Source organism: Peromyscus leucopus, chromosome 6 (assembly GCF_004664715.2).
Source record: "Peromyscus leucopus breed LL Stock chromosome 6, UCI_PerLeu_2.1, whole genome shotgun sequence".
NCBI classification, from domain to species: Eukaryota; Metazoa; Chordata; class Mammalia; order Rodentia; family Cricetidae; genus Peromyscus; species Peromyscus leucopus.
Window position 1 is genome coordinate 15907415 of NC_051068.1, and position 19298 is coordinate 15926712.

Sequence of the window (19298 nt, forward strand, 5' to 3'; positions counted from 1 at the left end):
CCTAGCGACGCTCGCGATCACGCTTTCGTCACATACCAGGCACCGCCAAGGGGTGAAGGCAAACACCCTCCTGGAAACCGCAAGAGGTGGGTCTCGGAGAGGCCGCGTAGGGGGCGGGTCCACAGCAGGCGAGGGTGGGGCGCAAGGCTCGGGGGCGGGGCCATGGCGGGCGAGGGTGGGGCGCAGGGCTTGGGGGCGGGGCCATGGCGGGCGAGGGTGGGGCGCAGGGCTTGGGGGCGGGGCCATGGCGGCGAGGGCGGGGCGGCGCTGTGGGGGCGGCGGTGCTTCGGGTGACAACGGTCAGAGATGAAGGTGGCCGCGGCGCAGCGGGAGGCTCAGCTGCACCGGGCGCCGTTGGCAGCCAGGCCGGGCCTGTAGGAACTCAGGGCCGGGGTGGCGGGATGGGGACCCGGCTCGGGTAGTGAGAAGGCTGCGAGCGGAACTTCAGCCAGAGGGGCTCGCCTGCTCCGTCCGGTCAGACTCGGCGTCCTCCTCCACCTGCGGCCGCTGGGCCCCGCGTCCGGCGGGCCACGACGGCGTCGGCGACGGCGGGGGCATGTGGCGCTGGGTCCGGCAGCAGCTGGTGAGTGAGGGCTTGGGCCGGGCGCCGCGGGCTAGGCCGCGGCGGGGGCGCGCGGCTCTCCCTCGGCCCGGGCTCCCCACCGCGCGGGGAGGCGCTGCTGCGGGCGGCCGCTGCGGGTAGCGAACAGCGCGAGGCCCCGAGGAGACCCGGGCAGCGGCGCGGGGCGCGGGTCAGGCGGCCCTCCGGGACTCCCAGCGAGGCTCGTGCAGGTTCCGAGGAGGTCCGGGTCCTCCTCGGCCTCCCGGCGGAAGCCGGCCCCTGGGCCTAGGAGGAAGGAGCGCCGGAAGGTCCTCACCGCACACCAGGGCAACTTCTCTGTGCATCTGTCACCCCTCCTCAGGGCGGTTAGGACGCACGGCTTTGGAACCCGTGGTTAACTTTTGAACATTGCTGGGTTACTTGGAGAAGGAAAGAGAAAACCTCAGGGCGACTTAAGTGTCTCAAAAGCGTCACCTTTCTCAGAAATTATTCACAGATGAAAACCTCTTACGCCGCTCGGTACCTGCAACCCAGGAAGTAAAACGCCGAAGCAACAGTGATGACAGTTAGAAAAGACATCACTTCAGTCCCAGGAACGCTAACCTCTGTACTGTTTTAATTTTGAAACCTTATTTGAAACCAATTGCAGTGTTTTTGTTTACTAGGTTTCAAGGCCGTGGTAAACCTTAGCGAAGCAGAAACTTACTGTTTTGAGAGCAAAATATTCATGCTTCTTTTCCCCTGCAGTAGAACGGCTTTTCATGTAAAAACTAACAAGTATGTATTTGAGTCAGCCTCTTGTTTGTTTTTACAGTAGGTATCGGTCTTAAATAAAGAAATCTTATAAATAAAACTAGAACTGCCCGCCACTCCCGCGTACAAATGGTGGGTCTTTATTTTTAGCAACTGTTGCAAATTGAAGTATTCCAGCTTTATTGGGAATCCAAGCTAATGATGTCATTTGATCCACACTGTGAGACTGCTATGGCTTTCTTTCAGTAAACGGGTAGTCCAGTAAAGAAATTAATTATTACAAATCTGACGTGCTTTTGATTTCCCAGACTTCGTGTGAAGAAGGCTTGGTTTAGCACCGTGTGTCTGATGGTGTTTTGTGTGGCAGGAAGATCATTTTTAAGTGGGTCTCTTCAAGTTTTTCCCAGTATGTTAAGACACTGTGTCTCAGTGTGAGGTACTTGTGTTAGCTTGACAGAAATCTGGTAATGTTGGGGGAAATGGCTTTAGATGTTCACAGCTGAAGGAAGAACCAGAGCTATGTGGCCATTTATAAATCAGCTCTTACTGGACTGATTAACAAAACAAGTTGAACAAGTTGCCTTGCATTAAAAAATACTGTCTCTGATATTGAGCTGGCTGTCACTGGTTTAGCTTTTAAGATAATCAGGTCTTTAAGACCTGTGCCAGAGCAGGACTTTGTATCGCTACTAAGTTTTGTAATCACTTAAATTACAAATTAAGGAAAGTGTGTACAGAGTAATGAAAGTGTATTACATTGACTCAGTAGTAAATGGCCATTCTAGCTGCTACGCCAATAATTTAATGAAAAAGTCTAGTTTAGATTATTCTAATATGTGCTCACTGGGTTGAGTCACAAGTACTAGGTTAATTGTAAAATTCATAAATAGAAATATGTGAGGAAATCGATAAATCACAAAGACAGGTTGTTTTGCAGATACAAAACACTATGAATTCTGACTTTCAACTAATACTTTCACTAAAAAAGATACTTTTTGTTTTAAAATTTTTTATTACTGCTTACTTTGTGTGTGTAAAAGTGTGCAAGTAAGTCAGGACAACTTGTGGGAGTCATTTCTTTCCTACCTTGTGGGTCCCAGGAATCCCGCTTAGGTCCCCAGGCCTGGTGGCAATCTCATTTGCCTCCTGAGACCTCTCACTTACCTTACTGCCATTATATTACAGAGACAATTCTGTGTTCTATTTCTTTATTTGCAATTGAAAATCTCTACAAAATATTTTTGCTGCCTGACATGAAAAATCATGACAAAAACCGATTATTTTTCCTTTATGAAAATAGTGAAAGCATGTTTCTATTGTTTCTATTTCACACACAATGTTCAGATTATTTTATGCTAAAAGTGATGTCTTTCTGGTGTATTTTGTATTCATAGTGTACCCCTTTTCAATAATATGCTGTATGAACTCATTATTATGTCATTAACAGCATCTCAGTTATAATAGCATATGACCATTCGGTGCCTGCTGTATTATTATTATTACTATTATTATTATTATTATTATTAACTATTATCTTGCTAGTGCTGGCAGTCAAGCCCACAGCTTTACACATGCTAGTTGACCACATGCAGCCGTTAAAATTTATGTTCAGAGAAGAATATTTTCAATAGCATATTTATTTGTACAGTGCTGAAACAACTTTTAAACAAAAATATTTTTAAACCAATATAGTTAGATGATATATAAGGTTTCTTTACAGGACAACAAACACCATATTTTCATAGAACTGTGTGTAGGTATATGCTAAATCCTGGTGATTCATGTGAAAGTGATGTGGCTTTTACTCATGACTGTTCTTAACACCCTACACTGAGCATTGAGTATGTTTTATGAAAGATGAGGAAATAATGAATATTATTTTATGTTTTGCAATATAGTGATACAATTTAAGTCTGACCAACCCAGAAGAGTATAGAAAGTGACTAACTACACACAAGCACAACCTTGCAGGCAGGCGTTTCTTTAGCTGGTGACACAGGTCTGTAATCCCAGCATCTGGGAGGTGGAGGAAGGAGGATCATGAGCTGGGGGTAGGGTGCAGTTTTTACATTGTTCAGAAACATCTCTTCAGATTTGTGCTGGTGATTGGGAGAGGAGGCTGAAGACTGTCTTCTGCTTCACTGAGAAAATAGCAGGCTGTTAGCCAAACTCCTCGGCTTTATTATCTGATGCCTCTCCACCCTTGCTTGTGTCTGTCTGTGCTTGCTTCTTCCATTCTTCTCTGCTGTCACAGAAAGTGGAGCCCTCCTTTTCAAGTTAACCGGTTCACCTGGCTGTTCTTTCGACACACTGTTTATATTCCTGGTCAGTTATCATGGAATTGTGGCCTTTCTCTTTACCTTTAGCCTGTAAACACAATTAAGCTTCCCTCTGTTACCTTAATTTTGCCGGCACTGTGCCTAACTGCCAAATGTTCTTTAATTGGATAAAATTTTAAAAAGGTTTATCCTATACGACAGTTCTGTCTAATATACTTGAAATGGGCCTGGTTCAGGTTGAAATTTTCTCAACTATAAAACATAATGGAAAACAGAAGAAAAATGTGATATATCTCAATTATATCTATTTTTGTTACAGTGAGATGACTTAGCAGGAAAAGGTACTTGTCATCAAGTCTGATGTACTCAATTTGGTCTCTGAGATCCACTTGGTAGAAGGAGAGAATTGTCTCCTGAAAGTTGTCCTCTGACTTTTACATTTACGTGGTGACATGGGCCCATTCCCCAACAATAAATAAATATAATGAAAAAATGAATTATTTTTAAAATACGACTATTAGAAATTTAAAAATAATATATGTAGCTTGCATCTATTGCTCATATTTTATTTTTACTAGTACTGCTGTATGACATTAAAAGTAAGCTTTGGTTTCTGTGGAGCACATTAAGTCTGTATATCTCTATATTCTTTTTTCTTGGTTTGTTGTTGTTGTTGTTTATTCTTTCATATTTAGATCCTAACCACAGTTTCCCCTTCCTCCTCTCCTCTCAGCTTCCCCTTCCCTCCTGGCTGTGAAATGTTATTTTAACTGGACAAAGATGTGTTACATTTGTTTATGCTGCAGAATATTGCTTTAGCTGTATAAAGGTTTGTTACTTTTGTTTATGCTGCATTTGTTTAACTATGTAAAGATGTGTTGCATTTGTTCCACCTCACCTGCCTAAGCCGATTGGTCTTATAAAGAGCTGAACAGCCACTAGGTAGGCAGGAGAAAGGATAGTCAGGGCTGGCAGGCAGGGAGAATAAATAGGAGGAGAAATCTAGTCTCCAGAGGGGAGGAACAAGAAGAGGAGGAGGAGGAGGAGGAAAAGGAGGAAAGAATGAGGAGATGCCTGGGGCCAGAAGCCAGGCAGCCGCCAGCCAGCCAGACATGAGAAGCAGTGAAAGTAAGATGTGCAAAAGGAAAGAAAAGTAAAAAGCCCTGAGGCCAAAGGTAGATAAAGAGAAAAAGGTTAATTTACGTTAAAAGAGCTAGCCTGAAATGTGCCTAAGCTGGGCTGAGCATTCAAAACTAAAAATAAGTCTCCATGTCATGATTTGGGAGCTGGTTGGTACCCCAAAAGAAAAAGCCTAGTACACTCCCCAACCTTCCTTCTCCCCTTAGATCCATTCCTTCTCTCATTTCCCTTCAGAAAAGGACAGGCCTCCCAGGAATATCAACCAAATATGGCATATCAAGTTGCAATAAGAATAGGCACATCCCCTCATATTAAGGCTGAATGAGGCAAAGAGTCCCAAAAGCAGGCGAAAGAGTCAGAGGCCCCTGCCTGCTCCCACTGTTAGGAGTCTCACAAGAACACCAAACTACACAACCATAATATATATGCAGAGGGCTTAGGTCAGACCTATACATGCTCCCTGATTGTCAGTTCAGTCTCTGTGAGCCCCTGTGAGCCCAGGTTAGTTGATTCTCAGGGTTTCTTGTGGTGTCCTTGACCCCTCTGTCTCCTACAACTCTTCCTCTCCCTCTTCAGCAGGTTTCCCCGAGCTCTGCCTAATATTTGGCAGTGGGTCTGCGTCTGCTTCCATCAGTTGCTGGATGAAGCCTCTCTGATGATGATTATGCTAAGCTTCAGCCTAGAAATATAGCAGAGTATTATTAGGAATCATTTCATTGATTTTTATTTTATTTTTCTGGTTGTGGTCATGTTTGGTTCTGTCCTAGGTCTCTTGGGTCAGAAAGGTTTTAGGTTTTTTGTTGTTGTTTTTTGTTTTGTTTTGGTTTGGTTTTTGTTTGTTTGTTTTGTTTTTATTTGTTTTGGTTTGGTTTGGTTTTGTGCGTGTGTTTTAATGTATCCCAGGCTAGTCTTAACTCATGATCTTCCTGCTCAATCTCTTGAGTGTTGGAATTATGAAAGTGTGTTCTTAAATATGAAGTTTTTCTTTTGGTCAAGGTGAAGTGTTAGAGGTGTCTATGTATTCCCAGAGGAACTCAGGGACCTTGCTTCAGAGCCTGGTGATGGCCACTGTTGTCATTTAATGCCTTTTAGGCTCATGCTGTCCACAGTAGTATCCAGGTGTGACTATGAAAGACTTAAAATGTGTCTTTTGAGGTGTGTTGGTAAGTACATACTGGCCTTTGAAAACCTAATTTGTTGGGGAAAATAGGATAAACATTATCACATAATAATTTTAACTGAAATTATGTTGAGATCTATAAATATGCAAGTATATTTTATTAAATAAAATGTATCATTAATGATACATGTTTACTTTTACTGGGCTTTAAATGTGGAAACTAAGGAAATAACATAATTGGGTATTTCTGTTTTATTAGATTGTAGTAGTTGTAGCCTCTCTCATAAACAAATTTAAGAAAATTTTCAATTCTATGGGCTTCTTGATTTTACTCATGCTTTTGTCCTTTAGTATGTTTTGAGTTGTCTAAGTAAGGAATGCTTTCCTTTTCAAAATGCTAAACTTTTAAAAATTGAGTTCATGTACATAGTAGATATCATTCTTTGTTTTGCTTTTTCCCCCTTATTTGCATTAAATATGCAAAAAAGAAATGCATATTTATTATATCTGCATGAGAAATTTTTGTGTTTGTTTGTTTGTTTGTTTGTTTTGGTTTTTTCGAGACAGGGTTTCTCTGTGTAGCTTTGCGCCTTTCCTGGAACTCGCTTTGGAGACCAGGCTGGCCTCGAACTCACAGAGATCCGCCTGCCTCTGCCTCCCGAGTGCTGGGATTAAAGGCGTGCGCCACCACCGCCTGGCCTAAGAGAGATTATTAAGACTTATTTTTACTTTAGTTTTGGGGATTGTAAACACATGTTTACATTAATTCTTCTGTACATTTAGTTATAGTGGATCAAGTGAGCTTTCCCCGGTGTTGTGCATAAGTCATGCAACAAATTTCTCTTGTTTTCTATTACTTGAAAAAATGACTCTGAGAGAACTGTCCTAAGAGAGAAAGTTAGAATACTGTTTTGTTTTGTTTTTAATGTTGATAGCTCACTTAAAATTATCTCTATAGTTTCAGTACAGTGTAGTATAAATGGTTGTTGTACTGAATTATTTAGGGAGCAACACAACAAGAATAAAGTCTGATATAGGTGTGATACGTCTATCATTTCAGAACTTGAGAGGCTGAGGCAGGAGGATTGAGAGTTACAGGCTTATATAGAAATTCTAGGATTATATAAGGTCTTACATGAAAAACAAAAAGAGAAATGAGAGACTATGTATGTATTCAACAGAGACACCACTTGTTTGTTTGTTTATTTGTTTGTTTGTTTGTTTTAGTGGGTATTTTTGTTTTCTATTATTTATTTATTTATTTTTGAGACAGGGTCTTGCTTGTGTTACCCAGGGTGGCCTGAACTGGCTGGCTATATTCCTCCTTCAACCTCCCAAATCCTGGGATTACAGGCATGTATCACCATGCCCTGCTTAATTTTTCAGTTGGTTGGCTCTACATATGGACCACAGTAGTACCATGATCTGTCTGAGTTAGCAGTAAGAGTTAGCCTATGCAGAACATCCTAAGCTGTGATTTGTCTTTATATCTGAAAAATTTAGATCAGATGCTATGTTCACTAAGGATATTAATATTTCCACATTTAATTTGGAAGTAAAATACCATCAAGAAATGAGTAAATAGGATAATGTACATAGTACCATTAATTCAGTCATTCTCCTATATTTTACAAAAGTTAGGAACCAAACAGATGTTATATGTATGCTTGTAGTGCATATGCAGTTAATGCTTATGGGAAGCCAATATTCATGATATGCTTCTTATGCTTTATATTAGGGAAAATGTCAAGCATATATAAAAGTATAGAAAATGACATATAATGAGCCCCAAATCATCCTTTACCCAACTTAGTAATTACTAGCCCAGGCCAGTGTTACTGGATCCCCTCACATAGTATCTCTACCTCCTGACTAATTTAAAGCAAATCTTAGACATTATATAATTTTACCCATAATTATGTTTCTTAAAAAATCTTTTTAAGTATATAAGTGTGACTAGTGTAATATCCCATGTATTTCCATTTTCCTTTCTTTCCTGCTAGTCTCAGATTTTAGAAAGCAGTTCCTTAAGTATACTGCCTTTTCCTGTGTCAGTGTCTCAGGAGTAGAAATCAGAGAGATCCAATCAAATTTCAAAGCATTTGCTTCACAATGTCATATTGTATATCCTAAACATGTGCAGTTTTTATTTGTCACTTAAATAAAATGCTTTGCTTATGACATGAAAGGTGAAAAGAATAGGTGCACTTTTAATTTTTGAGGGAGCAAACCATGCTTCTGTCTTGCTAGCTAAAAATGATGACCCAAACGCCTTCTTCCCCTCCTCCCTCCCTAGGCTAATGCAGTCTTGCCTCGTTCCTAGATGGCTGCAGTGCTTGCTTGGTTTTCCTCCTGGCCCGGCAGTCTGTTGCCAGTTAGCAGCCAGAGTGACTTTACATATTAGCTGTGCCACGTAATTCCTCTGTTTGCAACCTCCCCAGGGCTCTGCTTGCCTTCTTGTTGATCTATGCTCTATCCAGTTCTCCAGATCACTTCTCATTTCCCATCTACTCTTTTTCTAATAATGTTTTTATTAATTCTTTGAGAATTTCATACAATATATTTTGCTCAAATTCATTCCCTCAATTCCTCCCAGCTCCTCTGTTACCTCCCTACCCAACAACTTTCAATTCATTCATTCATACTTCCTCCCTTGCTTTCCCTTCCTCTCTCTCTCTCCCCTCCCCTCTTCCCTCCTCATTCCCTCCCCCCTTCTCACTCTTAAATAACATGTGGGGGCCAATTTGTGTTGGCTGACTACTCCTCAGTGTAAGGCCTTCCCCAGAGTGAGGTCAGTATACCAGGTGTCACACCGTTGAAGCAAACCTATTTTCCCTACCCTGGCAGCAATCAAATACCAATGGCTCTTGAGCTAAGGGTGTGATTTCATGCCTATCTCACCTCCTCCATACTGAGATTTTGTTTTCTCTAGCTTGATCTTATGCAGGTCTTGTATATATTTTCACACTCACTATGAATTTGTATGTGTATCTGCCTTGTTGTGTCTGGAAAAGTCACCTACCATCTCCAGCTCTTCAAATCTGTCCAAGCTTTTCTACTTAGATCCCTGAGCCTTGCTTGAGGCGAAAGATTTTATACAGACAGCTAATCAGGACTGAGCACTCTGAAGTCTTTGATTCTCCACATGTTGACCAGTTGTGGGGCTCTGTGCTAATTGCTGTATGTTATAAGAAGCAGCTTCACTGGTGGGGAGTGGGAGGACAGTGATCTATGGGCACAGCAACAAGTCATTAAGAGTTGTTTATTGGCATGTCCATTTAGCAGGTTAATAGTAGGGTTTTCCCTAGCTAGTTGAGTGCCAGCTGGATATCTAAATGTTCTATAACTCAAGTGGGTGGTGTTTTCAGCAGTAGGGTTTTACTGTCAAGTTCTTGAGAGTAATCAATAGCATTGGCAATAGCCTCTAATTGCCAGAGACAGGTTACTGACCCTATTGGCAAACAACTCAAAAAGCAGTAACCCATTCCTGCTACTGGGAGCTTCATTTAGTAATGGATGATATCTAGTTGGGATATGGTCCTCTCACTATGGAGTAACTCAGTTTAAACTGGAAGCTTCCACAGTAGTAGGTCTCAATGTGACCTTTTCCAAAGGCCCTCAGTGTCAGTTATCCCTCCCAATAGTCCCTCTTCTACCCTTTTCTTCTGTCCCTCACAGTTTCATCTTTCCTGTTCCATTTTCCCTCTTTCTCCCTTTATAACACTATTTTTTTCTTCCTTGAAAGCCCCCCCTTGTTGATCTGTGTTCTATCCAGTTCTCCAGATCACTCTCACTTCCCATCTACCCTTTTTCTAATAGTGTTTTTCTATTAATTCTTTGAGAATTTCATACAATATATTTTGCTCAAATTCATTCCCTCAATTCCTCCCAGCTCCTCCTTCTCCCATGTCCCCCTTCTAGTTATCTAACCTGTCTGGTATTCCAAATGAAATGCACATATGTAAAGCTTAAAAGCTAGCATCAACATAGGAGGGAAAAATGCAATGTTTATATTTCTGGATTTCAGTTACCCCATGCAGGATGATTGTTTTCAGTTCCCTCCATTTACCTGCAATTTTCATAGTTTGGTTGTCTTAACAGCTGAATAATGCTCTATTGTATAAATGTATCACATTTCATTATTCATTATCAGCTGATGGACATCTAGTCTGTTTCCATTTCCCGACTATTGTGAATAGAGCAACAATGAACATGGCTAAGCAGGTGTCTCTGTAGTAAGACAGAGTCTTTTGGGTATAAGCCTAAGAATGGTGTAACTTGATCTTGTGTTGTATGGTGTATAGATCTTGTGATCTATATCTGTTATCAGCATTTTGAGGAGCTTCCATGCTGATTTCCATAGTGGCTGTACCAGTTTGCATTCCAACTAGCAGTGAATAAATGTTCCACTTTCCTGGCATCCTTGCTAGCAATTTGCTGTCTCTCTACACCTATCCCCAACTCCCTACCCCAACCCTCACCCTTTGGAGACAGGTCGATCTGGCTGGAGCTTGCTATGTAGACCAGCTAGCCTGGAAATCCTGAGATCTACCTGCCTCAGCTTCTGCCTTCTAAGTACTGGGATTAAAAGCATGTGCTTTTTGTATTTAATCTATAGATAATTCTGTTTAGTTCCATGTTCCATTTTTAAATTGGGTTGTTTTCTTGATGTTAAGTGTTTTGTTTGCTTTTTTAGTTCTTTGTATATTCTAAATACCAACCCTCTGTCAGATATGTAATTGCTGAAGATTTTTCCCCCATTCTACAAGCTACCCCCTCACTCAAATGGTGATGTCCTTTGTGGTACACAAACTCTTTAGCTTCATGAAGTCTTATTGTCAATTATTGGTCTTAGTACCTATGTTATTGGGGTTCTGTTCAGAATGTCCTTTCCTGTGCCTATAAATTTAAGCATATTCCCCACGTTCTCCTCTATTGGATTCAGGGTATCAAGGTCTTATATTGAGATCTTTGATCCATCTGCGAGTTTTATTTGCACTTGAGCTTTTTGCAGAGTAAGAGATGTGGATTTGATTTCATCCTTCTGGATTCAGACATTCAGTTTGACCAGAGCCATTTGGTGAAGATGTGTCTCCACTGTGTATTCTTGGCCTCTTTGTCAGAAATCTGTTTTCCAAACCATTGTACCTCAGGATCAGGGTCCATTGCAGAAGAAAGTATGGGGAGCCTGCAAGAGCCAGAGGAACGGGGAGTTTCAGTGAGATTGTGTCTCCAAGAAATGTCAGGAGCTACACCCATGAAGTCTCACCAACACGACTGTCTAAACATGAGCTGAACAAGTATGACACAAATAGATGTGTTAACATGGAAGGGGCAAGCTCACAAGGACTCAACACTAGACAACTAAGGAATGCTAAGAATAAGAGAAATAGTCTTCTGAGGGGAACAACACACCAACTGACTTACTAATACCAAATGGTCGGCGTGAAAACATACAGATACAAGTAACATTCTACAGACTGAGCAGATTGTATTTATGTATTTAGGAATACACACACATACCACCACCACCACCAACACAACAACAACAACAATTTAAGAAAAAGAGGCTGTGAATTTTTGTGCTAACTTGTCAGATTGTCTATGAACAAACCCACTTTTTTTAAACATTGATAAATTCTTTTCTTCATGTGATATTTTATACAAGAACACTTCAGATATGTTATTATTTGTGACTGATTTTAACAAATCCTACTAGGTTTGTGTCAGCTAGTTACATGTTCTATTCATAGTCTTTTGTGAATCATTGCCTTTTTGTTTTTAAAGATGGCCTATTTTGAGCCTTTATATAGGTACATTCCTGAAAAAAAAAAAAAAAAAAAAAACTTGAAACTGTCCCATACAGAAAAATAATGGCTATCAGAGGTATGTTTTGCTTTGATGTAAGTTACCTTTACAATATTTGTTTATTGTAAAGGTTGACATTTAGCATTAAATGCAGTTTTCAATAGAAAGGGATTAAAATTTCCAAAAAAAAATTGAATGGGGAATACATGGGAAGGTTTAGAGGGAGGAAAGAGAAAGGGAAATGATATGATTAAATTATAACCTCAAAAGTAATTTGAAAATCAGGTATCCATAGATATAGACTTATGTCCAGATCTTCACTTCTCTTTGGTTGATCTGTGTTATCTCTTTTTATGCCAGTACAGTACTGTTTTTATTATTATAACCTTGTAGTATAAGTTAAAATCAGGGATGGTGATACCGCCATCAATTCTTTTATTATTTAGAATTATTTTTAGCAATCCTGGGTTTTTTATGTTCCCATATGATTATTTTTTCAATTTCTGTAAAAAAATTATGTTGGCATTTTTATAGGAATTACATCAAATCTGTAGATTGCTTTTGGTAGGGTGGCCATTTTCACAATAGTAATCCTACTGATCTATGAACATGAGAACATGGGAAATCTTTCTATGTACTGACTGACACCTTCATTTTCTTTTTTCAATTTCTTAAAACTTTTATTTTCTGTCTTTTACTTTTCTATTTAAATTTATTCTCAGATATTTTATTTATTTACTTGATGCTAATTGTATGGTATTGTTTCTCTTATTTCCTCTCTCAGTATGTTGTTCATATATAGAAAGGTTACTTACTGATTTTGGTGCCCACTCTACCCTTGACTCTGCCTCCTTGCAGTTCATATAGCCTAGGCATGCTTAACATCACAGGCTCTTTGTAATTGCTGTTTCTTTTCTTGAAATATTTTTCCCTAGGTAACTCCTGGATCCTTTGCTTCCTCCAAGTCTTTGTTTAAATATTACCTTATATGGTGGTTTGAATGCCTTGGTCATGGTGTCTCTTCACAGTATCAGAAAAGTAGCTAAGATGCCCTAACAAATAGTAAAGCCCTTTATAGCCCTTAAATATAAAACTGTAAAACAGACAGACAGCAGGCCTCCACTGTGCCTTCTGCACCCCTTCCTACCTTGTTTCTCTTAGCTATAACACAATTTACCATGCTCTTGGCCCTACTTACTTACCTCATGAAGACTGGGATTGTAGTTCTCCACCTAACAAACCATTTCTCAGCTCTCTATCCCTTTTAGGTAACATTGATTCCTCATTTATTAATTCTCTCTAACATTTTCTGAATATCCATATTGTGGTAATATGCAGGGAGAATTTGGAACTGCTAAAATACCTAAGCAGCCTGCCATCCAGGGAACAGCATATAATGGCACACAGATAAAGCCATGGAAAACACGGCAACATATAGATTAACAGAAATGGGCTGAATTTAAGTGTAAGAGCTAGTCAGAAGTAAGCTTGAGCTGATGGCTGAGCAGTTTTAGTTAATATAGGCCTCTGTGTGTTTACTTGGGTCTGAGAGGCTGTGGATCAGGTGGAACACAGGAAAACTTCTAGCTACAATGGTGCTTACTGGTTTACTCCCTGAGGCTTGCTCTCCATGCCTCTCTCACCCGGGTGCAGCAATCATTTATCAAGAAAATGACCCATAGACTTATCTACAGGCTAGTCTGATGGAACCATCTTCTTAGTTGAGTTTACCTCCTCCCAATTATGTATAGCTTGTGCCAAGTCAACAAAACACTGACTAACACAGATAGTCTTCTGAATTTGAAGGCAGAGTGTATGTTCCTCCAGGAATATTTTAAACATATTTCTATCTATATTTCAGGAAGTCATACCTGTTAACTGGTACACAGAAATGTTTGGGGGGCATAAATCTGTCATATGAATCTTAGTCTTTTGATAGCAAAACTTTTTGATCTGGGTATAGAAGAGGTTAAAAATAAGCATAAAAATTATATCAGGCTTGGTAGTTACATATTAGCTAGACACAGTTCTATTTCTCTCAGTAAGAATCTATCACAGGAGAAAACAAGGTACTCATAGGAATGAAAAGCAAGGAACTCAGTAAAGAAAGCTTTTATGCTCTCATATCTGAGTTTTTTTTCTTGTAGCATATTTGAGAGGTGCAAACTTTTTCATTATTGAAGGTATGACTTAATTTATTTCTGAAGGTAATATACCTGCTCACCTTTGAAGAAAAGCATTAGTGGCTTAACTGTACTGAGTCAATGGATTCATCCTATGTGTAGTTTAAGGCCAATAATATGTATAATCTGATCATTTATATAAAACCAATAGTAAAATATCATACCAACTAGCCTGTTGACTAGTATTCTTTTTCTGTTGTTTGGTCCTAGGGTTTTGACCCACCACATCAAAGTGACACAAGAACTATTTACATAGCCAACAGATTTCCTCAGAATGGCCTTTATACACCTCAGAAATTTATAGATAACCGGATCATTTCATCTAAGGTAAGGATAAACAATTTTATTATTATACTGTAGATGTAGAGCTGGGGATATATTTGTAGCTCATTTGGTAGGATGCTTACCTGTTGTGTCCAAAGTCGTGAGTTCAATCCCTAGTACCACATTATGAACACACATAAGCTGAACATTATGATGTATACCTATAATTCCAGCACTCTTGAGTTCAAAGTCATCTTTAGCTACATAGCAATATTGAACCTAGCCTGGGATACCCTGTCTCAAATAACTAAAACAAGATGGTAAATATGGAACATTTTAAAAATTATTTGCTGAATGTGTGCAAGTGTGCGTTTATACCTTTAAAAAGCCAAGACACTGAAGGTTGATAGATGTATCTCACCCAACATGATGAATGAAAGAAAAGAGGCTGCTAGTTGGTACCAGTTAACAGTGTCTTCAGTTGTGACTGTACTGGATGGCCATCTGCCGAGCCTGTTTCTCCTCTTATGTCATTTACTCTTTGCAGCAGCCTATGTGAAATAACTATTAAATCATATTTACAAAATGCTATATTTATATTACCACAGTTTTTTGATTCCAGTGCTTGGAAACTGAATAATTTCCCCCAAATTGTAAGGGGCCTAGTTGGAGTTTGAACTCTGTTCCATGTGACTTTAAAGCTTCCTTGTTTCATTTTTAGTGTCTCCCATACATTTTTTGTTTTTTTGTTTGTTTGTTTGTTTTTTGTTTTTTGACACAGGGTTTCTCTGTGTAGCTTTGTGCCTTTCCTGGAACTCTCTTTGTAGACCAGGCTATTCTTGAACTCACAGAGATCCATGCCTGCCTCTGCTGGGATTAAAGGCATGCACCACCACCGCCCGGCTCCCATAAATATTTTAATGTAAGGTATTACTTCATTCTTATTTATTTTTTCTTGTTTTAATTTTTCCTTTGCCTTTTGAAGAAGTTGTTTGTTAAAGCAGAGAATTATGGAGCAATGCTGTCTAATTCATTTTTCCTTCATGACAGAAATGAGTTGCAGTGTTCAGTAAAATAGCACATAGGACTGTTGAGACCTTGGAAATATGGCTGGTACAACTGACAACCTGAACATTTAAAAAGTATTTTAATTTAAATGTCAGAGCCATATGTGACTAGCGACTCCCTTATTAAACAGTGCATTTATGAGGATGTGAATCAGAGAGACTGAGGATAAAGTTCTTACTTAGAGCCTGGCCCTTGCTTATAGGGCTCCACAAGAAACGCCTTTATATGCTCTTCCCTTGTCTTCCAAAGACAACTAATGCTTTTCCTCGAATACTGATTTCATCTTTCCTAAGATGTCACCTTAGCTCAGCAGTCCCCTTTCCCTGCCCTTCTCCTTCTGCCATCCCATTATTTCTGTGTGCAGCTGATGCACTAATGATGCTGACACAGTGGTGATGTCAGCTGTGCAGTGCCCCAGCTCTCGTCTATACTGTGGATGCTTTATAGGTTTTTAAATAGTTTTAAAGTCTAAGTTTTGTATTTAAAATACAATTTTAGTCATTTCCTACTCCTCATGTTCCACTCCCAACCTTCACTCTCTCTCAGATTTACAACCTATTTTTCTTTGTTACTTTTGCATGTATAAGTACAACCTGTTGAGTCTGTTTAATGTTGCTTGTATGTTTGTGACTTCAAGCCTGACCTCTGGGGAAGACTAACTCTGCTGCTCTTAGCCTTCCTTAGTTACCTGTCTTTGTCTAAGTGTAAGGCCCATTAAGATTTCCTCCTTCTGTGTTAGCATGTTGGTTTTTTTTTTCTTGTTCTGGTCTTGTTTAGGTATCCATACTGTTGAGATATCCTGGGCTATGCTTCACTGTCCCAGTCTTACAGCTGATTCCTGGTTCTTTGGTTTAACAGTCTTTCTACCCCCTATTCTATACTTCCTGAGTCTTAGGCTTAGTAACTGTGTTATAGATATAGCCACTGGGACTTGGAACCCCACAATCAGCTCTCTGCTTTTTGACTATCTGTGGTTTTCTGCAGTCATCTTGTATTGCAAAGAGAAGCTTCCTTGATGATGGGTGAGAGCTACACTTATTCGTGGATACAAAGAGAAGAATTGAGGATACAGTTAGGAATTTAGCTGGTTTAGTAATGTGGTGGTATTAGGTTCTCTAAGATCCATGACCCCTCCAGCCCTGGGTAGCTGGCCAGGTTTTCAGTGTCAGGTTTGATTTCCCTCCTGTTCGTGGGCCTTATGTCCAATTAGAGAGATGTTGGTTACTGCCAAGATATGATGGCCACTGATATAGATTTACCACTGATAAAGATATACCTTTAGGAATATTTTACCATGCTGGCATTGTTGTGGTTAATAGGCATTACAGCTGGGTGGCACTACTGGTTTCTTCCCTCTGTTGGCAACTTGTATAGCTCCTTCCAATACTATGGAGTACTATAGTCTTTGTTAAGGAGGAGGCTTTCAGATCAGATCCTCTGAGTCCTGATAAACTCTAATATTTAAAATTCTCATCTGCTAGGATGTCACACTTCCACATAAAACATTTTAGCTGGTGTTGGAAACTGAGAGTCCCAAAATGTTGTGCTAAGCGCTTTTATATGGCTCTTTTCTTATGCAGCAGTTGAGGTTTAATGTTTTTGACCAGAGTTTCAGAAGTGTAGGTGTTTAAAAGGTCTTTAAAACCTTTTAGCTTCAGTCAAAGTTTCCTTATGTTGCTTTCCTACTGTTGTATCTCAGTTGTTTCCGGAACCTCCTAACTGTATTGCTGGCTGACTCATAGCTCAGTGAACTCTTTTCCCATTGAACCTCAGCTGGATTGTTTGCTTCCATCGTGGCTTTTAATATAACAATCCAAAGAGGGTGTATATTTGCTCTTCTAAAGATGCTGAGTTCATGTCAATTAAGAGTATAGGTATTTGCTGACACTATTCTCTCGAGCTTCAATGAGGCTGGCATGATGTTATTCTCTTTTTGAGTCCTGTATTGTTCTCTGAGACATTGTCTACAAAAGCACAGGACCTTTGCTGCATTTCCTTTTGTTTTATGTGTTCATTTATGTATCTCATCTTTGACTGCAACTGTTGATATTTAGCTCTTAATCTCTTTGCTTTACTTGTAAGCATCTTAGTGTATCTGACTTGTTGAAATGTGTAATGATTTTATTTATATATGTGGACCACCATTATGTGCCTGGTACCTGTGGAGTGCAGAAGGCATCAGTTCCCCCAGAATTGGATTACAGACAGTTTTGTTTGTTTGCTTTTTTTTTTTTTTTTTTTTTTTTTTTTTTTTTGACAGGGTGTCTCTATGTAACCTTGGCTGTCCTGGATCTCAGTGTGTAGACCAGGCTGCCCTCCAGCTCACAGAAACCTGTTTGCCTCTGAGTGCTGGGTCTAAAGCAGTGGCTCTCAACCTCCCCAGTGCTGCAACTCCTTAATAGAGTTTCTCAGGTTGTGGTGACCCCCAACCATAGAATTACTTCATAACTGTAATTTTGCTACTGTTGTGAATCATATTGTAAATATCTGATATGCAGGATATCTGATATGCGATCCCTGCGAAAGGTCATTTGACCCCAAAGGGGTTGGAACCCACAGGTTGAAAACTGCTAGCCTAAAGGTTTGTGCCACTATGCCTAGCTTCGATAATGATGTATCTTAATTCACTTACCATAGTAGCTACCTTATATTAAATTTAAACTGCCTTGAAAAATATTAATTTTTATTATCAGTATTAGAACTTAGAGGGAGAAGGTCAGTTATAAAGTCATACATGATCTAGAGAAATTAACTCCATTGTCTTAACCACTATTACATAATACTTAAGATAACTTTAAAGCCCAATAAATTATTTTTTAAAGTATTTTCATATTTAATAGTATGTCTCTTCCATCTCTATGGTAGAATAAATGCAGAATTTTAATTAACTCATTCTGTTAATATGTTTGTATTTTATAAAACATGAAAATAATATTTTGTCATTTGTAAGCTGCTTTGTATATGAAAGTTCTATTCTCATTTCCCTTGTTTTATGAGCTAGACAAGGAAATCTCTTCTTTTAAAATTCATTTTTATGGGACTGGAGAAATGGCTCAGTGGTTAAGAGCACTTACTGGTCTTATAGGGGACCTGGATTCAGTATCCAGCATCTCCATGACAGCTTTCAACTGTCTGTAATCCAGTTCAGGGGGAACTGATGCCTTCTGCACTCCACAGGTACCAGGCACATAATGGTGGTCCACATATATAAAAGACTCTTATACATCAATTTTTAAAATCATTTATTGTTATTAATTATTGGTGTGTGTCTCTGTGTGAGCATAGGCATATGAGTGCAGGTACCTGGGGAGGCCAGGGGCTTCAGGTCTTTTTAGGACTGGAATTACAGGCAGTTGTGAGCCACCTGACTTGGGTGCTGAGAATTGAGTCCTCTGTCAGAGCAATGTGTACACTCTTAACTGTGGTACCTTTTTTCCATACCTTCAAAGCAACTATCTTGAAGCCATTTACCTTACTGCCAATTTATATAATTGTTTACTTGTAAATTATAGAAGGAAAAATCTTGTCAGTATCATAATCTACATAGACTTTGTAAGCATAATTCTTAGAAAGTTTTGTACATTCAATAAGGTGACCAAAAAATTTCCATGGAGACACTCTGACCCCTGTAGGAACAGTTGCCTTTTACTCTGATTAGGATCAACCAGAAGAGGCTGGCGAGATGATTCAATCAGTAAAGGACTTGCCAAAAGCATGAGGACCCTGAGTTTGGATCTGTAGCACCCACATAAAGTAGAGCTCATTTGCCCCTGTAATCCCAGTGCTGGGCAGACAGATACAGGAGGATCTGTGGGACAGAGATTAAGTCTAAGATTATTTAATGAATGTTATAACTTTGAGCTGCAGGATTTTAACTCCCATCCATCTGTGCTTTTGACTATTATACTCAGCTGTCTTGCCTTTAGGATATTGTGGCAGTTTTGCATCCTTCATAAATTGTTTTGATGTTTATTCTAGTTATTGCTTGTCTAATTATTTCTTAACATTCCAGGTCATGTGAAAAGAAAATAATTGACTGGGCCATTTTATTTTGTTCTGTAACTGAGTTCAGTAAAATAAAATGACTCTAATATTTTTAGCATTACTATCAATGCTTAATA

General features: G+C 39.6%; 1 protein-coding gene across 9 annotated transcripts in view; it reads left to right on the plus strand.

The window, feature by feature from the left end:
* Positions 1-276: 276 nt before the first annotated feature.
* Atp11b (ATPase phospholipid transporting 11B (putative)) overlaps positions 277-19298 on the plus strand; it is a 94383-nt gene continuing 75361 nt past the window's right edge. For all 9 annotated transcript variants that reach the window (XR_005091743.1, XR_005091740.1, XR_005091742.1 and 6 more), the window contains exons 1-2: positions 277-583; positions 14056-14172. Coding sequence is in view for 5 of the 9 variants with exons in the window: in XM_028858508.2 (XP_028714341.1) it covers positions 557-583; positions 14056-14172 (144 nt within the window). In the remaining 4 variants the exon portion in view is untranslated. The remainder of the gene's footprint in view (positions 584-14055; positions 14173-19298) is intronic.